This window comes from Muscardinus avellanarius (assembly GCF_963383645.1).
Source record: "Muscardinus avellanarius genome assembly, chromosome: 3".
NCBI classification, from domain to species: Eukaryota; Metazoa; Chordata; class Mammalia; order Rodentia; family Gliridae; genus Muscardinus; species Muscardinus avellanarius.
This window is the reverse complement of record NC_137788.1, coordinates 137,624,111-137,645,367: the sequence shown is the minus strand read 5'-3', so window position 1 is coordinate 137,645,367 and position 21,257 is coordinate 137,624,111. Positions and strand designations below refer to the sequence as shown.

Sequence of the window (21,257 nt, the reverse complement as noted above, 5' to 3'; positions counted from 1 at the left end):
CACCAAAAAAAAAAAAAAAAAAAAAAAAAAGGGTCTAAGCCTGGAGGTAGAATGCCCCTAGGTTCCATCCTCAGTACTGCAAAAAATAAAAATAAAACTCATTACCAGATGCATATTCCATATTTAGCTTCCAGTACCATTTCCTCTCACCAGAGCCTGGAATGTGGATGTTATACCACATTAACTCAGTTTCAACTATGCAGATAAAGAAAACAACCCAACGAAGGATAAGTTAGGACAGAAAAAACCTAGATCTCTAGTTGGCCTTATGGAGCAAAGCTCAGCCCAGAGGCCATCTTTATAGGTGAGAAATAAACAGTCTACCTTATTGAAGCCATTCTTTGGGAGCTCTTAACCTAAACCTGAGCTTAACTTTTGACTCTAACTCATAACTAGTCATCAATCATACGCATTTTCTCTTCAGCTTAGGAGTCCTCTCCATTTTTTTTCTCGCATTGCTTTAAAGTAACAGACATACTTACTCCACTGCTTTCTTGTAGATTTCGATGGCCTTGTCCAAGTCTCCCTCCAGCAAGTGGATTTTCCCCAGCATTATGTAAGTCAAGTCATGCCTGTTAAGCTGGAGGGCATTGTGCAGCTGGTCTTGAGCCTAACAAGTTTGATGGAGTAAAGAGAACCAGATCACTAACTCTGAAAGGACAATGGCTTTCTATGGGCAGTGTAAAGACAGAGCTCCTGTTGTACTAATGTAGGACTATCATGTTTCTTCAAATAGCCCCTATCACCCAAAGCCCAAAATAGACCAAATTTATCCTTGCTGACAGGACACCTAGTAACATGAGTTATCTGTCTCTGAAGCCATTTGGAAAAATTCTTACAAGATAATTGACCTTTCTGAATGTTTTCTGCTTTGACATTCATACCTATGACTCATACCTCAAAAGTCAAAGGGAACAGTAGAGGATGGCATAGAATACTGCACCAAACAGCTATACCAGTGGCTGGCTGTGCAACCTTCCCCACGGGGGGCTGCATTCCCTCATCAGTGTGACAAATGGATGAATGGGTCGTTCTCCTTTACTCATTCATCAAGTATCCCTTGAGTGCCTGCTATCCTAGGTACATCAGAGTTAGCAGCAGCAGCAGCAAAACTTGCTCTGGAGGAGCTTACATATCGTAGTGGATGGACAGAAAGACTTTGTTTAGTCACTCATCAATACAAGTGTTTGTATAATGCCAGATATTGTATTTGCTTAGTCCATTAAATTTATAGAAAAATGTAGCTGGGCATGGTGGCTCATGCTTGTAATCCCAGCATTCAGGAGGCTGAGACCGGAGGATCAGAGGATCGCAGTTCACGGACAGCCTCAGCTTCTTAGTGAGGCCCTCTGCAACTTAGTGAGACCCTGTTTCAAAATAAAGAATAAAAAACAGAGCAGGGCCGGGCGTGGTGGCGCACGCGTGTAATCCCAGCATTTGGGAGGCTGAACCCTGGAGGATCGTGGTTCGCAGACAGCCTCAGCTACTTAGTGAGGCCCTCTGCAACTCAGTGAGACCCGGTTTCAAAATAAAGAATAAAAAATAGGGCAGGGGGTGTAGCTCGGAGGTCGAATGCCCCTGGGTTCCATCCCCAGACCCGCAAAAATAAATAAATAAATCTGTGAAGAAATAAGTAAATAAATAAACAAATCTGTGCTTGATCTAAATATTCTCTGGGAGAAAAACCTAATCAAGCACATAAAACTATAGATCCAACCATAAAACCTAAAGAGCCCATTAAATAGTTGCTTTCAATTTATATATAAGCTGGGCATGGTGGCACATGCTTGTAATCCCAGCATTTGGGAGGCTGAGACAGGAGGATCGTGGTTCGCAGCCAGCTTCAGCTACTTAGAGTGAGGGCCCTTGCAACTCAGCGAGACCCTGTTTCAAAAATAAAAGAATTTTAAAAAATAGGGCTGGGGTGGAGCTTGGAGGTAGAATGCTCTTGGGTTCAATCCCCAGTACCACCAAAAAAAAAAAAAAGCCGGGTGTGGTGGCACACACTTGTAATCCCCACACTTGGGAGGCTGAGAAAGGAGAATCGTGTAGGTTCAAATCCAGCCTTAGCTGGTTTAAGAGACCCTGTTTCCAAATAAAATATAAAAAATATCTGAGAGTGTAGCCTGGAGGTAGAAGGCCCCGGGTTCCATCACCAGGCACACCAAAAAATAAAAATAAAAAAATGTAACTCAGTGGTAGAGTTCTTGCCCAGCATGTATGAGGCATTGAGTTCAATCCTCAGTCTTAAAATAAAAAATCAAATTAATTTTTAGTGATCTTAAAAGCTAAAATTAGTTATTAGCTGAGTACAGTAGCACATACCCAAAATCCCAGTGGCTAAAACAGGAGGATCACAAGTTCAAAGACTGCCTCAGGAATTTAGCAAGACCCTGTTTCAAAATAAAAAGGGCTGGGGTTGTACCTCAGAAGTAGAATGTCCCTGTGTTCAATCCCTAGTACTAAATAAATAAAATAGCTGGGATGTAGCTTAGCAATATAGTACCCCTAGGTTTAATCTTCAGTATCACAGGTGTGGTGGCTCACACTTGTAATCCCCACGCTTGGGAGGCAGAGACAGGAGGATCACACAGGTCCGAAGCCAGCCATGCTGGCTTAAGAGACCCTCTTTCCAAATAAAAATATAAAAAATAGGTCTGGGAGTGTAGCCTGGAGGTAGATGGGCTTCCAGGAACCCCAGTACCACCACACACACACACACCAAAAAAAATGTCTATAATCCTAGTATTTGGGAGGCTGAGGCAGGAAGATTGCAGGTTCAAGGCCAGCCTGGGCAACATAGCAAAACACTGTCTTAAAATAAAAATAAAGCCAGAGTGGTGGCACATACTTGTAATCCTAGTACTGGGAGGCTGAGACAGGATGACTGCGCAGGTTCAAAGTCAGCCTTAGCTAACTAGTGAGGCTCTCAGCAACTTAGTGAAACCTTGTTTCCAAATAAAATATAGAATAGGTGTGGGAGTGTAGCCCAGAGGTAGAAGGCCCCTGGGTTCCATCCTCAGCACCGCAAAATAAATAAATAAATAAATAAATAAATAAATAAATAATATATAGCCAGCCATGGTGGCACATGCTTGTAATCCCCATGCTTGGGAGGCTGAGATAGGAGGATCGCACAGGTTTGAAGCCAGCCTCAGCTACTTAGTGAGGCTCTCAGCAACTTAGTGAGACCCTGTTTCCAAATAAAATATAAAATAGGTCTGGGAGAGCCGGGCGTGGTGGCGCACGCTTGTAATCCCCACACTTGGGAGGCTGAGACAGGAGGATCACACAGGTTCAAAGCCAGCCTCAGCTACTTATTGAGGCTCTCAGCAACTTAGTGAGACCCTGTTTCTAAATAAAATAAAATAAAAAAGGTCTGGGAGTATAGCCCAGAGGTAGGAAGCCTCTGGGTTCCACCCCCAGTACCACCAAAAAAAAAAAAAAAGAAAAAAAAGGTCTGGGAGTAGTCTAGAGGTAGAAAGCCTCTGGGTTCTACCCCCAGTACCACCAATAAATAAATAAATATGGCTGAGGGTAGAGGTTCAATACCCAGGAATAAATAAATTAATTAAACCAGTTGCTACTAAAGCATAAGATAGCTTATATAGTAATGACTATGTAAACCTTTAAGGCTTTAAAAATTGATTTTTGTGTGTGTGTGTGTGTGTGTGTGTGTGTGTGTGTGTGTGTGTGTTGCTAGGGATTGAACCCAGTGGCTTCTACCTCCTAGCTACACCACTAGCCCTATTTTATTTTTTATTTGGAAATAGGGTCTTGCTAAGTTACTGACAGCCTCACTAAGTTGCTGGCTTCAAATCTGTGATCCTCCTGTCTCAGGCTCCCAAACAGTAAGATTATAGACATGTGCTACCACACCCAGTTAAAAATTTGCTTTTTTATCCAGGCATGGTGGCGCAAGCTTGTAATTCCCCTGCTTGGGAGGCTGAGACAGGAGGATGGCACAGTTTCATAGCCAGCCTTAGCTACTAAGTGAGGCTCTCAGCAACTTAGAGAGACCCTGTTTCCAAATAAAGTATATTTTTAAAATAATAGGTCTGGGAGTATAGTCCGGAGGTAGAAAGCCTGTGGGTTCCATCCCCAGTAACGCAAAAAAAAAAAAAAAAAAAAAAAAAAAAAAAAAAAGGCTTCTTTGCGTGGTACTGGGGATGGAACCTAGGGGCCTTCTACCTCCAGGCTACAAGCCCAGACCTATTTTATTTGGAAATTTACTAAGACTTAAGAGTCTTACTAAGTTGCTGACAGCCTCACTAAGTTGCTGAGGGCTGGCTTCAAACCTGTGGATCCTCCTGTCTCAGCCTCTCAAGTATGTTCCACCATGCCCAGCTAAAAATTGACTTTGATATCTGTCTTGCTGAACATTTGTTTCTATACCAGAAAATTAAACAGAGAGTGGAGAGAAGTAAGAAAGGAAAAAGCAATTAGAGAGCCAGGCGTGGTGGCGCAGGCTTGTAATCCCAGCATTTGGGAGGCTGACACAAGAGAGATCACAGCTTGCGGACAGCCTCACTTACTTAGGGAGGCCCTTTATAACTAAGTGAGACACTGTCTCAGAATAAAGAATAAAAAATTGGGCTGAGGGTGTAGCTTGGAGGTAGAATGCCCCTGGGTTCTATCCCCAGTATCGCGCAAAAAGAAAAAATAAGGCAAATAGAATGTCAAGCATAATATTTCTAGAATTTCCTTTTTCAAAAATGGGGGTGGGGTTGATGAATAATGACAAATGAGAATTCAAATGAGGACAGATGGATAAGGCCCCTTTAATTTTCATGTCCAAAATACTCAGCAAGCACTAGAGAGAACATAAAATGAGCAAAGGAATCTTCAACACAAGTGAACTCTCCACACAGTCCCCAGCCAACCACAAGTTACCTTGTTGAACTGCTTTAGATAAATGTAGCACACGCCTAGGTTATGGCAGATCTCCTGCACACAGAAGAAAGGAAACAGCTTAGGTGTAATTCCACAGTTAGCATTAGAGTAGCATATCATTGCTCAGCAAAGTGTAAACTCTGAAATGCACTACAGTCCGTTTTTGGGTCTTTTTTTGCTAGTTTTGTGTTTTGGTACTGGAGATTGAAACCAAAGACATTCTACTTCTTTTTTAAAAATTTTTTATTGGTGCACTGTAGTCATACCTCCTTCGTTCCTTCCTTCATTCCTTCCTTCTCTTTCTTCCTTCTCCCTCCCGTCCTTCCTTCCTTCCTTTCTTTCCTTCTTTCTGTGCTACATGGATTGAAACCCAGGCATTCTACCTCTGAGCTACATCCCCAGCCCAATTTCTTATTCTTTATTTTGAAACAGGGTCTCACTGAGTTGCAAAGGGCCTAAGTAGCTGAGGCTGGTAGTCATACATCTTAATGGAGTACAAGATGGTAGAGACAAACATGCCACATCCCTCATTTAGCCCTTAACTAGTTCCCACCCCACTCCCTCCTTCTCATGTTTGGCCTAGTGATTGATTTTGATCGGCTTGTGAACGTACATCATGTGCGTTAGGGAGTTTCCCTCTGCCCCGTCCTCTCCCCCTCAGTTAGGTCGCCTTATTTGCTCATCTCTGGTTTCTCTTTCCTCATCTAGAGTTCCTCCCATGACCCCTTTTCTCCCTAGCTTCCACATATTAGAAAGAACATCCGACTTTTTTTACTTTTTGTGACTGAGTAATCACTTAGCATAATGTTCTCCAGTTCCATCCATTTCTCTGTAAATGACATAATTTTGTTCTTCTTTATGGCTGAGTAAAATTCCTTTGTGTACATATCCCATAGTTATGGGTGACATTCTACTTCTGAGCTATATCCCAGCCTTATTTATTTACTTATTTTGAAACAGTCAGTCTTCCTAAGTTGCTGAGGCTGGTCTCAAACCAGTGATCCTCTCCTCCTGTCTCAGCCTCCAAGTGCTGGGATTACAGGCTTGCACTACAATGCCTGGCTCAGTTTATTTTTTTAATCTGGAGTTCGAAATCAAATATATATAAATCTATAAAATTAGTTCTTTAGTATATATCTTAAAATTATAGACAATAATAAATAAAAGCAGAATAAACACATGATCTTTCTGAATCTATGTGGTTCCCTGGGATACCATCCAACCCATCTTCCTACACTTTTCTCTAAGAGCTACCCACGTACACTGCATCCCTCACTCAGAAGAGACTACGCATACCCCTGATGAGAGGGCTGCTAGCAACACAGTTCTGACCTTAGGATATCCTATCTGTCTCTATTTCTGGACACCTGCCTGAGTCAGAGTGCTTTCCCTAGGAATCTGGAACTGGAAGAGAGCTCTAGGTAAACTGAAAGCACTAGGTAATTTAGTACTAAATTCACTAGGTGATTTGGACTTGGAGGGGCTAACAGCGCCACCTGGTGGCACCCATGATGGAATGTACATAAATAGAGCCAGCCTGCAGAAATCTAAAAGGGAGGTAAGACACATGTATGGTCCAGAGGCCAAATAATTCCCTATCCTCTTCTGTAAATAAAACCCTGTTGAAATATAGTTGCAACCCCTTGTTGGTTTTTTTGGGTATTTTTTAATTTTTGTAGTACTGGGGATTGAACCCAGAGTTTTTCTACCTTTGAACTACACCTCTGCCCTATTTTATTTTTTTATTTTGAAACAAAATCTCACTGAGTTGCGGAGGGCCTAATTTGCTGAGGTTGGCTGTGAACCTGCAATCCTCCTATCTCAGCTTCCCAAGTACTGGGATTACAAGAATGAGCCACCATGCCCAGCTCAATCGCTGGTTTTTGTATGGCTTTTTTTTTTTTTTTTTTTTTCAGGTCTAGGGATGGAACCCAGGGGCATTCGACCTCTGAGCTATACCCCCTTGCCCAATTTTTTATTCTTTGTTTTGAAACTGCGAACCACGATCCTCCCGGGTCTCAGCCTCCCGAATGCTGGGATTACAAGCGTGAGCCACCACACCCAGCTGGCTTTTTTTTTTAAGTGGATGCAACAGAATCTGTATGAAGCTGCAAAGCTTAACATATTTACTAAGTGGTGTGTGTGTGTGTGTGTGTGTGTGTGTGTGTGTGTGTGTGTGTGTGTTACTGGTGATTGAAACCAAGGCCTCATATGTTCTAGGCCTCATACGTGTTTACCCCTGAGCTGTATATCGTCAGGACTTTTAAAGTTTTATCTTGAAAGCCAGGCGTGGTGGCGCAAGCTTTTAATCCCCAAGCTTTGGAGGCTGAGACAGGAGGATCGCACAGGTTCGAAGCCAGCCTCAGTTACTTAGTGAGGCTCTCAGCAACTTAGTGAGACCCTGTTTCCAAATAAAATATAAAATGGGTCTGGGAGTGTAGCCCGGAGGTAGAAAGCCCCTGGGTACCATCTCCAGTACCACAAAAAAATAAAATAAAATAAAGCTTTATCTTGAAACAGGGTCTCGCTAAATTGCCTAAGCTGATTCTGAATTTGCATTCCTCCTCCCTGAGCCTACTGAGTAGCTGGGATTACCCGTGTGCTCCACTGTGCCCAGCTAACTCGCCCTTTACAAAAAGAAAATTTCCAGCCTCTTATCTACAGAAAGAAAAGATGAAGCAAAATGGAAGAGTAACTGCCTCGGCTGATGACAGCTTTCTAGTTCAAGTTCACTGCAAGACCAAACTGTATTCTCCTGACCTTAAGTGTGTGGGATCTGTAAGCTCAATCTTCCTTTATTTACAGTAGCTTTGGAAGAGGGAAATGCTCTTGGGAAACACAGTAAGGAACCACCCAGTGAGTGGCGGGACGTGTCCCTGTACAAGACACAGGTCAGGGCTCACAGACAACAGCTAGTTCAATGTCTTCCAAGTCTCCTAAAATAACCAACAGCAATCATTGACTGAACACCTATTATACAATAGACTCTATGCCAGATGTTTATATACCTATTAAACTCATTTTTTCCAACAAATCTGCAACACAGGTATAATTTTTCCAATTTACAGATAAAGCTCAGAAAGATTAAGGAGTTTATTGAGCATAGGAAGCATCAGCACTGGGATTTTTCTTCTTTTTGTCTACTTTTATTTTCTAATCATATTTATATATGATTATATAGAGAATATATACAGTGTAGAGAGAATCACCAAGAAGTCATTGTCCTGGCTGAGCAACCATCCAGCAACTTAGTGAGACCCTGTTTCCAAATAAAATATAAAATAGGTCTGGGGATGTAGCCCAAAGGTAGAAGGCCCCTGGGTTCCATCCCCAGTACCAAAAAAAGAGAGAGAGAGAGAATGATGAAAGCTGGGTGTCCTGACCCACACCTGTAACCCCACGACTTGGGAGGCTGAGACAGGAGGATCACAGGTTCAAATCCTGCCTCAGCAATTTAGCAAGGCCCCGAGCAACTTAGTGAGACCCTATTTCAAGATAAAATAAATAAATAAAACAAACAAAACAGGGCTGGGAGCATAGCTCAGAGGTAGAACCACCCTTGGTTCCACCCCTAATACCACAAAAAAGGAAGAAAAAAGAGAAAAAAAACTGAGTGAAAAGTACATGAGTTTTTATTTATTTATTGGTGCTGGGATAGAACCCAGGGTCTTACTGAGCTATATCCCAGCTTGGCTTTTTCATTACCTGTAGCTTCATTTTTGCCTTTGGCTATAAAACACTTCATGGCAGAAAGATTCAAACCACTCAATCTTCACAAGTGCAGAAGAAAAAAAAGTGACAAATTTAACACATTTCCAAAGCAACGGTGCCATCTGGACTGCAGGGGAAACTCAGGCAACCTCTCTTTTAGTAGTCTCTCCAAGAATCACCAAATCCTTCACTAGGCACAGCAACGCACATATCTATTCCCAGAGACTCAGGAAGCTGAGGCAGAGGATGGCAAGTTAGAAGCCAGCCTGGGTAACTTAGGAAGACCGTCTCAAAAGAAAAAATAAAAAGGGCTGGGATACAGCTTAGTGGTGTAACATTCCTGGCTCAATTTCTAGCATAGCAAACAAACAAACAAAAAAGATTTTTTAAAAATCATCAAATGCTTAAGAAAAACCAAGAGCATGAAAAAGAAACCAAAATAACGAGAAGATTAATGATGATTCTGGGGAGCTGGGCATGGTGGCACACGCTTGTAATCCCAGCATTCAGGAGGCTAAAACAGGAGGAACGTGGTTCACGAACAGCCTTGGCTACTTAGTGAGGCCCTCTGCAACTCAGTGAGACCCTGTTTCAAAATAAAGAACAAAAACTAGGGCTGGGAGTGTAGCTCAGAGGTAGAAAGGCCATGAGTTCTATCCCCAGTACCGCAAAACAAAAAGACAAGAAAAGAAATAAACTTTTTTTTTTTTCTTTTGTGGTACTGGGGATTGAACCCAGAGGCATTGTATTTCCAAGCTATACCCCCAGCCCTATTTTATGTTTTTACTTGGAAATGGGGTCTTGCTAAATTGCTGAGACTGGCTTTGAACCTTTAATCCTGTCTAAGCCTCCCAAGTACTGGGATTATAGGCATGCACTACCATACTTGGTATAAACCCTTAATTTGTAAAGCCAATGTTTAGTCCATATTTCTGCTGCAGTTATACACAGTCTCCAGCTGATATAAAGAGAGTAAATCAGGCACAGTGGTACACACCTGTAATCCCAGTACTTGGGAGACTGAGACAGGAGAATCACAAACTTGAGGCTACCCTCAGCAACTTAGCAAATTAGCTGAAAATAAACAAAGTTGGGCGTGGTGGCACATGCTTGTAATCCCAGTAAAATAAAAAATAAAACATAGGGCAGGGGTGGCCGGGTGTGGTGGCGCACACCTGTAATCCCCGCGCTTGGGAGGCAGAGACAGGAGGATCGCGCAGGTTCGAAGCCAGCCACGCGCGCTGGCTTAGGAGACCCTGTTTCCAAATAAAAATGTAAAAATAGGTCTGGGAGTGTAGCCCGGCAGTAGAAGGGCTTCCAAGAACCCCAGTACCACCAAAAATAATAATAATAATAATAGGGCAGGGGGTGTACATGGGAGGTCAAATGCCCCTGGGTTCCATCCCCAGACCCACAAAATAATAAAAATAAAAATAAAAATAAATAAATAAAATAACAAATAGGGCTGGGGGTGTAGCTCAAAGATAGAATTCCCCTGTGTTCAGCCAGGCGTGGTGGCGCACGCTTGTAATCCCCGCGCTTGGGAGACAGAAACAGGAGGATCGCGTAGGTTCGAAGCCAGCCTCAGCTGGCTTAAGAGACCCTGTTTCCAAATAAAATATAAAATAGGTCTAGGAGTATAGCCCGGAGGTAGAAGGCCCCTGTGTTCCATCCCCAGTACCACAAAAAAAAAAAAAAAAAAAAATTCCCCTGTGTTCAATCGCTAGTAACACATGTATGCACGCACACATGTGCATCGGTGCACACACATGCACAAATACACATATAACACGAGAGAGACAGACAAGAGACATGGAGAGAAAGGAGAACTACTCAAAGAGAATTTCCCTGACGAAAAGAAAGGCAAGGGTTTTGGGAATGAAATAGAGAGCTAAGTGTCACACAGATGGGGAAAAATTAAAGAAATGAAACACAATTAGATGCTCATTGCTTATGTTTTAGAACTCCAATGATAAAGAGAAAATCCCCAAAGCTTCTAGAGAGGAAAATGGAGTAATCAAACTGGTTACAAACTGCTCATCAACAACAAATATATCTAGAGAACCATGCAGCAAAATCTACAATGTCATGAGGAACATGAGTTTGACCCTATACTTAGCTGTATCATCAGCAAAGCATAAGAATACAATAAAGACAAAGATAAGCATGATGCTATGCCAGTAACTGGGGCACCCGTGGTAAAGGAAACAAGGCTCTCCTGTGAGGGGCTGGTACCCTACTCACCCAGTCCTTCTGGCTAAGTCTGGCTGCTTCATTATATACTTCAGTGGCAGCCTTGTGCTTTCCCAGAAGGAACCTGCAAAAGATTCAACTGCAAATTATTACCCACAATTCTTACAAGGCTGCCTCTACCAGGCAGGCCACATGTTCTTCACGTCACATGCAGCTGGGAACTCTGGAGGCCCCCCTCTGGACTGGGCTGTGCTGGGAAGGCCAGGAGTGCTGCAGCATCAGCAGCCCTCAAGGCAGGATCTGCACTGCCATGGTTCTGTGGCCTTCATCTCATCACGCACCGATTCAAGCGAAAGTGTTCAGTAAATTTTTTTCTGCAATATACCATATAGAATCAAATTTAAAATAAGCCAAATGACACAAGCACTACCTGCCATCATTTATCAACATTATCAATTAGGGACATGCCCTTTCCTCCCAAGTCAAAGTTGTTGTTGTTGTTTTCCTTTAACCTGATAATAGATCATGAGTTTGGAGAGCAATAAGGGAAAACTTGGAACAATGCAGGTACAAATGACAACATCGGGAAGGAAGTGGAGATAGAAACTCCACTGAATATTCTACTCCTCTGGAAAGAGAGTATATCTAGTAACTTATAAAGACTTTAAAGGTTGCTTCCATTTATGAACCTTCAGGGCATTCAATCAGCAAATACTAAAAACCTACTGTGTTTCAAGCATTAATTAAGTGTTGTAATAGCAGCTGAGGAAAATTCCATGGGCTGCCCATATGATTAGAGGAGGTAAGGTACAAGATGACACTATTTAAGTAATAAGCAATATCTTCAATCAAACTAGAACGTACAGTGTTTGAATTAGTTTCATAATATTAATTTATCTTATTTTCTCAGATCTGAAGATTAATCCATGCTCTTCATAATAAATGACATTATACTTTTCAAGCCACTTTCCTCCTGTAACAGGCTGCCCAAAATGCTTTTTTTTTTTTTGGTGGTACTGGGAGTGGAACCCAGGGGCCTTATATCTCCAGGCTATACTCCCAGACCTATTTTATATTTTATTTGGAAACAGGGTCTCAAAAGTTGCTGAGAAGCCTCACTAAGTAGCTGAGGCTGGCTTGAAACCTGTGCAATCCTCCTGTCTCCGCTTCCCAAGCACGGGGATTACAAGCATGCGCCACCACACCCGGCCCAAGAATGCATTTTGCATTGTACTCCGTGAGTGTCCTAGGGCCTCTAGGCAGCCAATACTCACAAAGATCTGGCTACTTGCTTGAGGTTATCAGCACACTGAGGGCTGAGAATAGCACATGTCTGAAAGAGTTCTAAGGATTCTTGGATTTTCCCTTCCAGGCGAAATATCAGTGCTGCCAAGAAACAGAAACGCAGAAAATAAAACCATGTTTTACAAAACTGAATCTGGCATCAGGAAAATTAGAGAAGATGGAGGTAAGAAATCACATTGAAAAAAATCCCTTGGATAACTATCTTAAATACAATCAGGTATCTCTTCAGATGGTTGAAACAATAAGGAAAGCTATCAACAAACTAAAACTTCTTTAATAAGGTCATTCAAACCTACTACTCCAGAATCTACCAAATGGATATTGGTTTCATTGGAAATCATCATAGACACCCTTCATAATAATATTTTGTGCTTCTGTATTAGATGCTTTATTATAATTCACTTAACAATTTACAGAAAGAGCCCCAAATGGTAGAAGTGAAATCAATACCCCAAGTTCAACACAGAGATCCTGGTAAAGAATACAGTAATATTCCATACTTTAGTCTTCAGTATAGTAACCAATTAAAACCTGTAATTTTGCCCTGCATGGTGACGCATGCGTGTAATCCCAGCATTTAGGAGGCTGAGACAGGAGGATCCGGGTTCATGGCCAGCCTCAGGTATTTAGTGAAACCCTATGCAACTCAGTAAGACCCTGCTTCAAAATAAAGAATAAAAAATAGGGGGTGTAGCTTGGAGGTAGAATGCCCCTGGGTTGTATCCCCAGTACGAAATAAAACAAACCTGTAATTTGTAATTTTTCCTAAGACTACATTTTCAGAAGAATTTATCAGGCATTAAAAGTCTGGAACTTGTTATATTAGGAATAAAAGGGAATTTTTTTTTTTTTTTTTTTGCCATGATGACCTAATCTGACCAGTTATGTCAGTAAAGTATATATTAATCTGAAGACTATAAATGCAATGAGTGGTAATCAAAACCACTCCTTTATACCAGAGTTAAAAAGAGAATTACTGAGCTAGGCATGGTGGCGTATGCTTGTATTCCCAGCGCTTGGGAGGCCGGGCCAGTAGGATCGCACAGGTTTGAAGCCAGTCTCAGCTACTGAGTGAGGCTCTCAGCAACTTAGTGAAATCCTGTTTCCAAATAAAATATAAAAAAATAGGTCTGGGAGTATAGCCTGGAGGTAGGAATGCCCCTGGGTTCCACCCCCAGTACCACAAAAAAAAAAAAAAAAAAAAAAAGAATTACTGGAAATACTAAGGATGCTATTTGTGGAATTAAAATCTAAGTAGATGGTTTCTGTATTTGGTTTCTGAAAAGTTTAAGTTATTCTCTATTTTATCCTGTGAAAGTCTAGGCTATTTCTCTTCTTCCTGACTCACTTTACAAAATCCCCAAGCCCTTTCTCATCATTTTGAGCTTGACTCTAAGGAACCCTTCCCAAAGCATTTTCTGGCCCATTTGAAACCACCGCATGACACAGGGATCCAAAGCATCTATTCTAAAAAAGCCAACCGGAAACTAGAAAAGGGGTGAATGATGGTACCAAATTTTTGAATAGTACTCATCATTTCTTTCTTTTTTATTGTTTTGCGGTACTGGGGATGAATCCCAGGGGCATTCTACCCCCAAGCTACACCCCCAGCCTATTTTTTATTCTTTATTTTGAAGCAGGGTCTCACTGAGTTGCAGAGGGCCTCACTAAGTAGCCCATGCTGTCCACAAACCGTGATCCTCCTGTCTAACCTCCCAAGTACTGGGGTCACAAGTGTGCGCCACTACGTCTGACATAGTACTCATTTCTGAAATCAAATCTAGCACACAAATTATGTTCAGATTTTAAAAATACTGAATTTTTGTGGAACATTTACTTGAATTTAAGTATTCAGAAGATTTTTGGTCTTTTTATGAGAAGGTCAGTACATGTATACTTCTCCAGTAAGAAGAGAAGAAATATTTGTCTTACCTTGGACATAGATAGCATATTCACATAATCCCTGAGTCTCCTGAAGTTGTTCTTTGATAACGGCCTGAAAAGGATAAAAAAATAACCTCTGAGTAGTGCTTACATAATTGTAAGTATCAGTAGAAATGAGCCGGGCATGGTGGTACACACTTCTAATCCCAGCATTTGGGAAGCTGAGACGAGGAGGATCACAGTTCGCCAACAGCCTCACCTAGTTAGTGAGGCCCTTTGGAAATCAGTGAGATCGTATTTCGAAATAAAGAATAAAAACTAGGGCTCGGGGTGTAGCTCAAAGGTAGAATGCCCCAGGTTGTTTCATCCTCAGTACCACAAAAAATAAAATAAAATAAAGGCAGGCATGATGGCTCATGCTTGTAATACCAGAATTTGGGAGGCTGAGACAGGAGGAATGCAGGTCTGTGGCCAGCCTCCGCAGCATAGTGAAGCCCTCCCCAACTTACTGAGACCCTGTTTTAAAATAAAGGATAGCTGGGCGTGGTGGCGCACACTTGTAATCCCGGCATTCAGGAGGCTGAGACCAGAGGATCGCGGTTCGCAGACAGCCTCAGCTACTTAGTGAGGCCCTCCGCAACTTAGTAAGACCCTGGTTCAAATTAAAGAATAAAAAACTAGGGCAGGGGGTGTAGCTTGGAGGTCAAATGCCCCTGGGTTCCATCCCCAAACCCACACACACAAAAAAAAGTAAAATAAAGAATAAAAAACTAGGGCAGGGGGTGTACTTCAGAGGTCGAATGCCCCTGGGTTCCATCCCCAGACCCGCAAAAAAAGAAAAAAAAAAAGGAAAACACAGAAAAGGTAGTAGGAAAAAAAGAACCTTTCAGGAACCATACTGCATACTGGCACTAAACGAGTTCTGTGCGTTGCCATAAGTATAAATACCACAAGTATAAATTAAAAGCCACAACCCTAAAAATATTACAAAGCTCTAAGTGAAGGTCGGGCGTGGTGGCACATGCTTGTAATCCCCGCGCTTGGGAGGCTGAGACAGGAGGATCGCACAGGTTCGAAGCCAGCCTCAGCTACTTAGTGAGGCTCTCAGCAACGTAGACCCTGTTTCCAAATAAAATAAAAAATAGGTTGGGAAGTATATCCCAGAGGTAGAAGGGTTTCATCCCAGTACCACAAAAAAAAAGCTCTAAGTGTAAAAAAAAAAAAAAAAAAAAAAACACCAAGGATACATTTTGTTTCTGAATACTACTACTATCTACCAGTAAGTATGTAACATATACTGTATGTTACCAGAGATGTAAATAGAGAGAAAAAAAAAAAACAATTTTTACCTAAACCATTTCTAAATTATACAAATTATGACCAACCTCACTATAATTATATTTGATCTATCTATCTAAAACAAAATAGATAATATACTGAATTAAATGTCTGCTTCTAGTAGGAAACCCAGATGTACCAGAAAATAGCTGCCCTTCAGTTCAGTCTTGACATGAGAAGACACATGGAACACACCTGAACCTGACCCCCAGTCCACAGGAGGCCACTGCGCAATTAATGAATGTCTGCTCCTTAGAGGCACTAAAATTCTAAGGTTATCTGTTAAATAGTGAGTGCTAGCCGGGCATATGCTTGTAATCCCAGTGCTTGGGAGACTGAGACAGGAGGATCACACAGGTTTGAAGTCAGCCTCAGCTACTGAGTGAGGCTCTCAGCAACTTAGTGAGACCCTGTTTCCAAATAAAGTATAAAATAGGTCTGGGAGTGTAGCCTGGAGGTAGAAAAGCCCGTGTTCCACCCCCAGTACCACACACACAAAAAAAAGTGTTATCATAGTAAAAGCTAACAAGTGCACAGTGTGAAGAGAGATAAACTCACATATTAAAGAGCCGCACTGCGCTGCATACCATACATGACAGCCTGCCCCTCATTTTCTCTTACCATTGCAGCCTCTTACCTTACATGCTTCATAATCCTTCCGGATATAGTACAGATGTATCAACCAGTTTTGCTTCTCCAAAATAGGGAACTCTGAAGCTGGAAAGCATATTTTGACAAAACAAAACAACGAAATCATTGTTATATTTTCTCCTTCACTGTTATCCTCATGTCTAAATGAATCATTAGCAGCTGGGCGTGGTGGCACACACTTGTAATCCCCGTGCTTGGGAGGCTAAGACAGGAGGATCGCACAGGTTCGAAGCCAGCCTCAGCTACTTAGTGAGGCTCTCAGCAACTTAGTGAGACCATGTTTCTAATAAAATATAAAATAGGTCTGGGAGTATATCCCGGAGGTAGAAAGCCTCTGGGTTCCACCCACAGTGCCACCAAAAAAAACAATAATAATAATAAAAAAATAAAAAATAAAAAAATAAATGAATCATTAGCATTTTAAAATAACACATGAATTCTTCATGCTAACTCTAAGCATTTATTAGTGTATAAAAATATAAAGACTATTAAACTAAGATATTTGTCCTGTTCTTACACATTGCATATGACTCAATTAAATTTTGGTGGCGCCGGGTGTGGTGGCACATGCATGTAATCCCCGCGCTTGGGAGGCAGAGACAGGAGGATCGCGCAGGTTCGAAACCAGCCACGCACACTGGCTTAGGAGACCCTGTTTCCAAATAAAAATGTAAAAAATAGGTCTGGGAGTGTAGCCCGGAGGTAGAAGGGCTTCCAGGAACCCCAGTACCACCAAAAGAAAGAAAGAAAGAAAGAAAGAAAGAAAGAAAGAAAGAAAGAAAGAAAGAAAGAAGGCTGGAGGTGTAGCTCTGAAGCAGAATACCCCTGGTTTCCATCCCCAGTACTGTAAAAAAAAAAATTTTTTTTTGGTGGCTTATAACATTAGTTTCTCACATGAGAACCTAGTTTGAAAAACAAAATTACCATTCTATATCTCTCCTCTTTCCCTCTCTCCCTCCCAATTATAGAAAGTGAACATGAAGACTTTCTAAAGGAATTTTGAGGAAATTTTTTAACAAAAATTTTAATATAGTTAATGTCACATCTAATAAAACAGAGTACCAAAAATACTGTAAATATTTAAACACAATCTTTAGAAATAACTCAAATGGTAGTCTGATGCAGTAATACATGCCTGTATTCCCAGTACTTGGGAGGCTGAGACAGGAGGATTCCAAGTTTGAAGTCAGCCTCAGCAACTTAGTGAGGCTCTCAGCAACTTAGCAAGACTCTGTACCCTGTTTCCAAGGCTGGGGATATAGTTTGGAACAGAATGCCCCTGGATTCAATCCTCAATACCACAAAAAAGAAAAGAAAAAGAATAGAAGAGAAGATAAAAGATATAGCTCAAATGAATGAGGAATATTATTGCCAAGGAATGAGAAGTCAACAATAAAAAAAATCTCTGAGTTAGTAAATATAGCTCATGATTGAGAAACTATAAAATCAGTTACTTCTCTATTAAAATTGAAATATTTAAAATATACTAACAAGGCCGGGCGTGGTGGCGCACGCCTGTAATCCCCGCATTTGGGAGGCGGAGACAGGAGGATCGCGCAGGTTCAAAGCCAGCCGCGCTAGCGTAAGAGACCCTGTTTCAAAAATATAAAATTGGTCTGGGAGTGTAGCCCGGAGGTAGAAGGGCTTCCAGGAACCCCAGTACCACAAAAAAAAAAAAATACACACACACACACACACACACACTCACACACACTCACACACACACACACTAACAAGGAGGAAAAGGATCCACATCAACCTAAGAATAGTTACTATATTCAGGAAGAGAGAGGAATGGGATTAGGAAAAGATAAAGAAGAAACTTAAACTCTTTCTTTTAATGTTTTCTCAAAAAATACCAAAACTCCTCAAAGTAAACATAATTACATATGTTTTTCATTAAATCTAGCTGATGAGCAGATGGGTGTTTATATTGTTTTTATGCAATTTAATACTTGTACAAGACATTCCCTGGCTTTAAAACTAAAGGATAGAGCAGGGGAAGAGAGAGAAATGATTTGTAATCTCTTTTTTGATGTTCCAGAACCTTAGGAGAAACAACTTACAGAAAATCTAAATCTTATATGCCCATGATATAATAGGAAGGGGAAAAAGGTTTATTGTGAACCAGAGTTAATGTTTCCCAAACACAAAACATAAGAGTAATGGTCCTTCTAGCATGTGCCAGGCCCTTGGTTCAAACCTCAGCACCACAAAACAACAAAAGCCGGGCGTGGTGGCGCACGCTTGTAATCCCAGCATTAGGGAGGCTGAGACAGGAGGATCGTGGTTCGCGGACAGTCTCAGCTACTTAGTGAGGCCCTTTGCAATTCAGTGAGAAGCGGTTTCAAAATAAAGAATTAAAATATAGGGCTGGAGGTGTAGCTCAGAGGTAATAATGCCCTGGGTTCAATCCCCAGTACCTCAAAAAAAAAAAAAAAAAGTAATATTCCTCATTCCTTCCCAAGAATAGACAATATCAATGGAAAGTGAAAAATGAAGTTATGAGTGCAAGTATAAATATAATTTACATGCTAGAAAAAAAGTTAAAATTTTAAGCAACTGTCTTCCAATTACCCACATTCTCTTAGAAGAACTTATCTTCTAGTCAACAAGGGCCTATTTGAGATTCTTTTATCACTTTTATTTCCTTCCTCTTTTTTTTTTTTTTTTTTTTTTGGTGGTACTGGGGTTCCTGGAAGCCCTTATACCTCTGGGCTACACTCCCAGACCTATGTTTACATTTTTATTTGGAAACAGGGTCTCCTAACCCAGCCCGCGGCTGGCTTCAAACCTGCGCGATCCTCCTGTCTCTGCCTCCCAAGCACGGGGATTACAAGCGTGCACCACCACGCCCGGCCTTCCTTCCTCTTTTGCCCACAATATCTTAGCCATATCATATTGTGCATAACCACTTCCAGAATTAAATTTCCTGTTAAAAACCATACAAATCAGCCAGGTGTGGTGGCGCACACTTGTAATCCCCGCGCTTGGGAGGCGGAAACAGGAGCATTGCACAGGTTCGAAGCCAGCGGTGCTGGCTTAAGAGACCCTGTTTCCAAATAAAAAATATAAAATAGGTCTGGGAGTGTAGCCTGGAGGTAGAAGGGCTTCCAGGAACCCCAGTACCACCAAAAAAAAAAAAAAAAAAAAAAAAAACCATACAAATCAGCCGGGCATGGTGGTGCATGCTTGTAATCTCAGCATTCCAGAGGCTGAGACCAGAGGATTGTGGTTCGCGGACAGCCTCAGCTACTTAGTGAGGCCCTCTGCAACTTATTAAAGAATAAAACTTTAATTAAAGAATAAAAAACTTTATTAAAGAATAAAAAATAGGGCAGAGGTGTAGCTTGGAGGTTGAATGCCCCTGGATTCCATCCCCAGTACCACACACACACACAAAAAAAAACCATATAAATCACTAAGATTGTGTGTGTGTGTGTGTGTGTGTGTGTGTGTGTGTTTGTGACCAGAGATTGAACCCAGGAGCATTTTACCTCTGAGCTATACCCTTGGCCCTATTTTTCATTCTTTCCTTTAAACAGGGTCTCACTGAGTTGCGGAGGGCCTAAGTAGCTGAGGCTGACCACAAACCTACAATTGTCCTGTCTCAGCCTCCCAAGTGCTGGTATTACAAGGGTACGCCACCATGTCTGGCTCAAACTGCTAAGATTTAAAATGTTTATATAGAGCTGAGCATGATGGTGCATGCTTGAAATTCTGGTACTTGGGAGGTTGAGACAGGAGGATCGCAGGTTCAAGGCCAGCCTCAGCTATTTAGGGCTGGGAGTGTAGCTTGGAGTTAGAATGCTCCTGAGTTCCATCCCTAGTACTGCATAAAAATAAAAATAAGTAAAGTGTGCATATATGTTTAAAGTGGGTAAAGAAGTACATCATAATAAAGAATTCTGGAAGAAGTGGCTAAGTAAGCAGCCTGGACCACTTTTTAGTTGCATGACCTACCCCTCTGTCGTCACCTATGCGCTAAAGTGAACCAGTAAGAGAAGTAGTGGCATCCGAGTGTGGTGGCGCAAGCTTGAAATCCTAGTACTTGGGAGGCTGAGACAGGAGGATTCAGGTTCACAGCCCAGCTTCAGCTACTTAGTAGGCCCTCTACAACTTAGTGAGAAGCTGTTTCAAAATAAAGTGTAAAAAATAGGGCTGGGGGTATAGCTCGGAGGTAGAATGCCCCAGGGTTCCATCCCCAGACCCACACACAAAAAAAGTACCCGTTACCCCTAAAAAAATTTTAGCTATTAGTTGTTGCTGTTATTTTTTATTATCATTATTATTTGGATATTCTCAAAGATGAAGAAATTCTGAATACCTCAAACACCACTAGAGTCTAAAAATCCTGAATTTACAGTTAGAATTTTACCTGTAAACATGTAAGTTGCATTTCTTGTATTCCAAATCATTGCTCACTCCAACTCCCCCTACAAACAGGACATCGGTTTTTAAATGCTTTCACAAATATTATGAGAACTACCTATTTGAAAGATCCTCCAAAAGAAGTCACCTACATGCAGTGCAGAGCCTAGTTTATTTGATGACAAGGCACAGTGGTCCTTCCCAGTGCTGCGCTTTAGAAGTCTATGCGGCCACATCTCAGCTAATTGTAAAAACCATCTCCAGTTCCACACTGCCATCCCCCCTCACCAAGGCAACGGGGCAGAAGACTGGGGATCTGGCAGCAACACTCTCTTGCCTCCTCTCTTTCTTGCCTTGCTTAACTCTTTTTGTGGTCTCTTACTCTTTCTTTCTCCTTTAAGGATGCACTTGCCATATTTTCAACTATTCTATGACTCAATAAACATGAAATACCAGGCACTGTAGCACACGCCCATAATCCCAGTACTTGGGGGCTGAGACAGGAGGATTGTAGATTCAAAACTATCATCAACAATGTAGCGAGATTCTCAGCACCTACCAAGGCCTTGTTTCCAAACAAACAAACAATCCCCATGCTTGGGAGGCTGAGACAGGAGGACTGCACAGGTTCAAAGCCAGCCTCAGCTACTTAGTGAGGCTCTCAGCAACTTAGTGAGACCCTGTTTCCAAATAAAATATAAAATAGGTCTGGGAGTATAGCCCAGAGGTAAAAAGCCTCTGGGTTCCACCCCCAGTACCACCAAAAAAAAAAAAAAAAAAAAAATTAAAATTTAAAAACAAAAATTAAAAATGGCTTGGAGGTAGAATACCTATGGGTTCAATTCCTACTATGCCCCACCTCCAAATGACACCACAAGAACCTTCTCTGATGCAATATGTCTTAGGTACTG

The 21,257-nt window shown here is 41.6% G+C and overlaps 1 protein-coding gene across 2 annotated transcripts in view; it reads right to left on the bottom strand.

Annotated features, from left to right (window-relative positions):
* Positions 1 to 21,257, bottom strand: part of BBS4 (Bardet-Biedl syndrome 4) — a gene marked incomplete at both ends in the record, with an annotated part of 43,380 nt that overhangs the window by 13,172 nt on the left and 8,951 nt on the right. For both annotated transcript variants that reach the window (XM_080692000.1, XM_080692001.1), the window contains 6 exons: positions 483 to 610; positions 4,894 to 4,947; positions 10,849 to 10,921; positions 12,072 to 12,183; positions 14,035 to 14,098; positions 15,962 to 16,041. In XM_080692000.1, the coding sequence (XP_080548126.1) occupies positions 483 to 610; positions 4,894 to 4,947; positions 10,849 to 10,921; positions 12,072 to 12,183; positions 14,035 to 14,098; positions 15,962 to 16,041 (511 nt within the window). The remainder of the gene's footprint in view (positions 1 to 482; positions 611 to 4,893; positions 4,948 to 10,848; positions 10,922 to 12,071; positions 12,184 to 14,034; positions 14,099 to 15,961; positions 16,042 to 21,257) is intronic.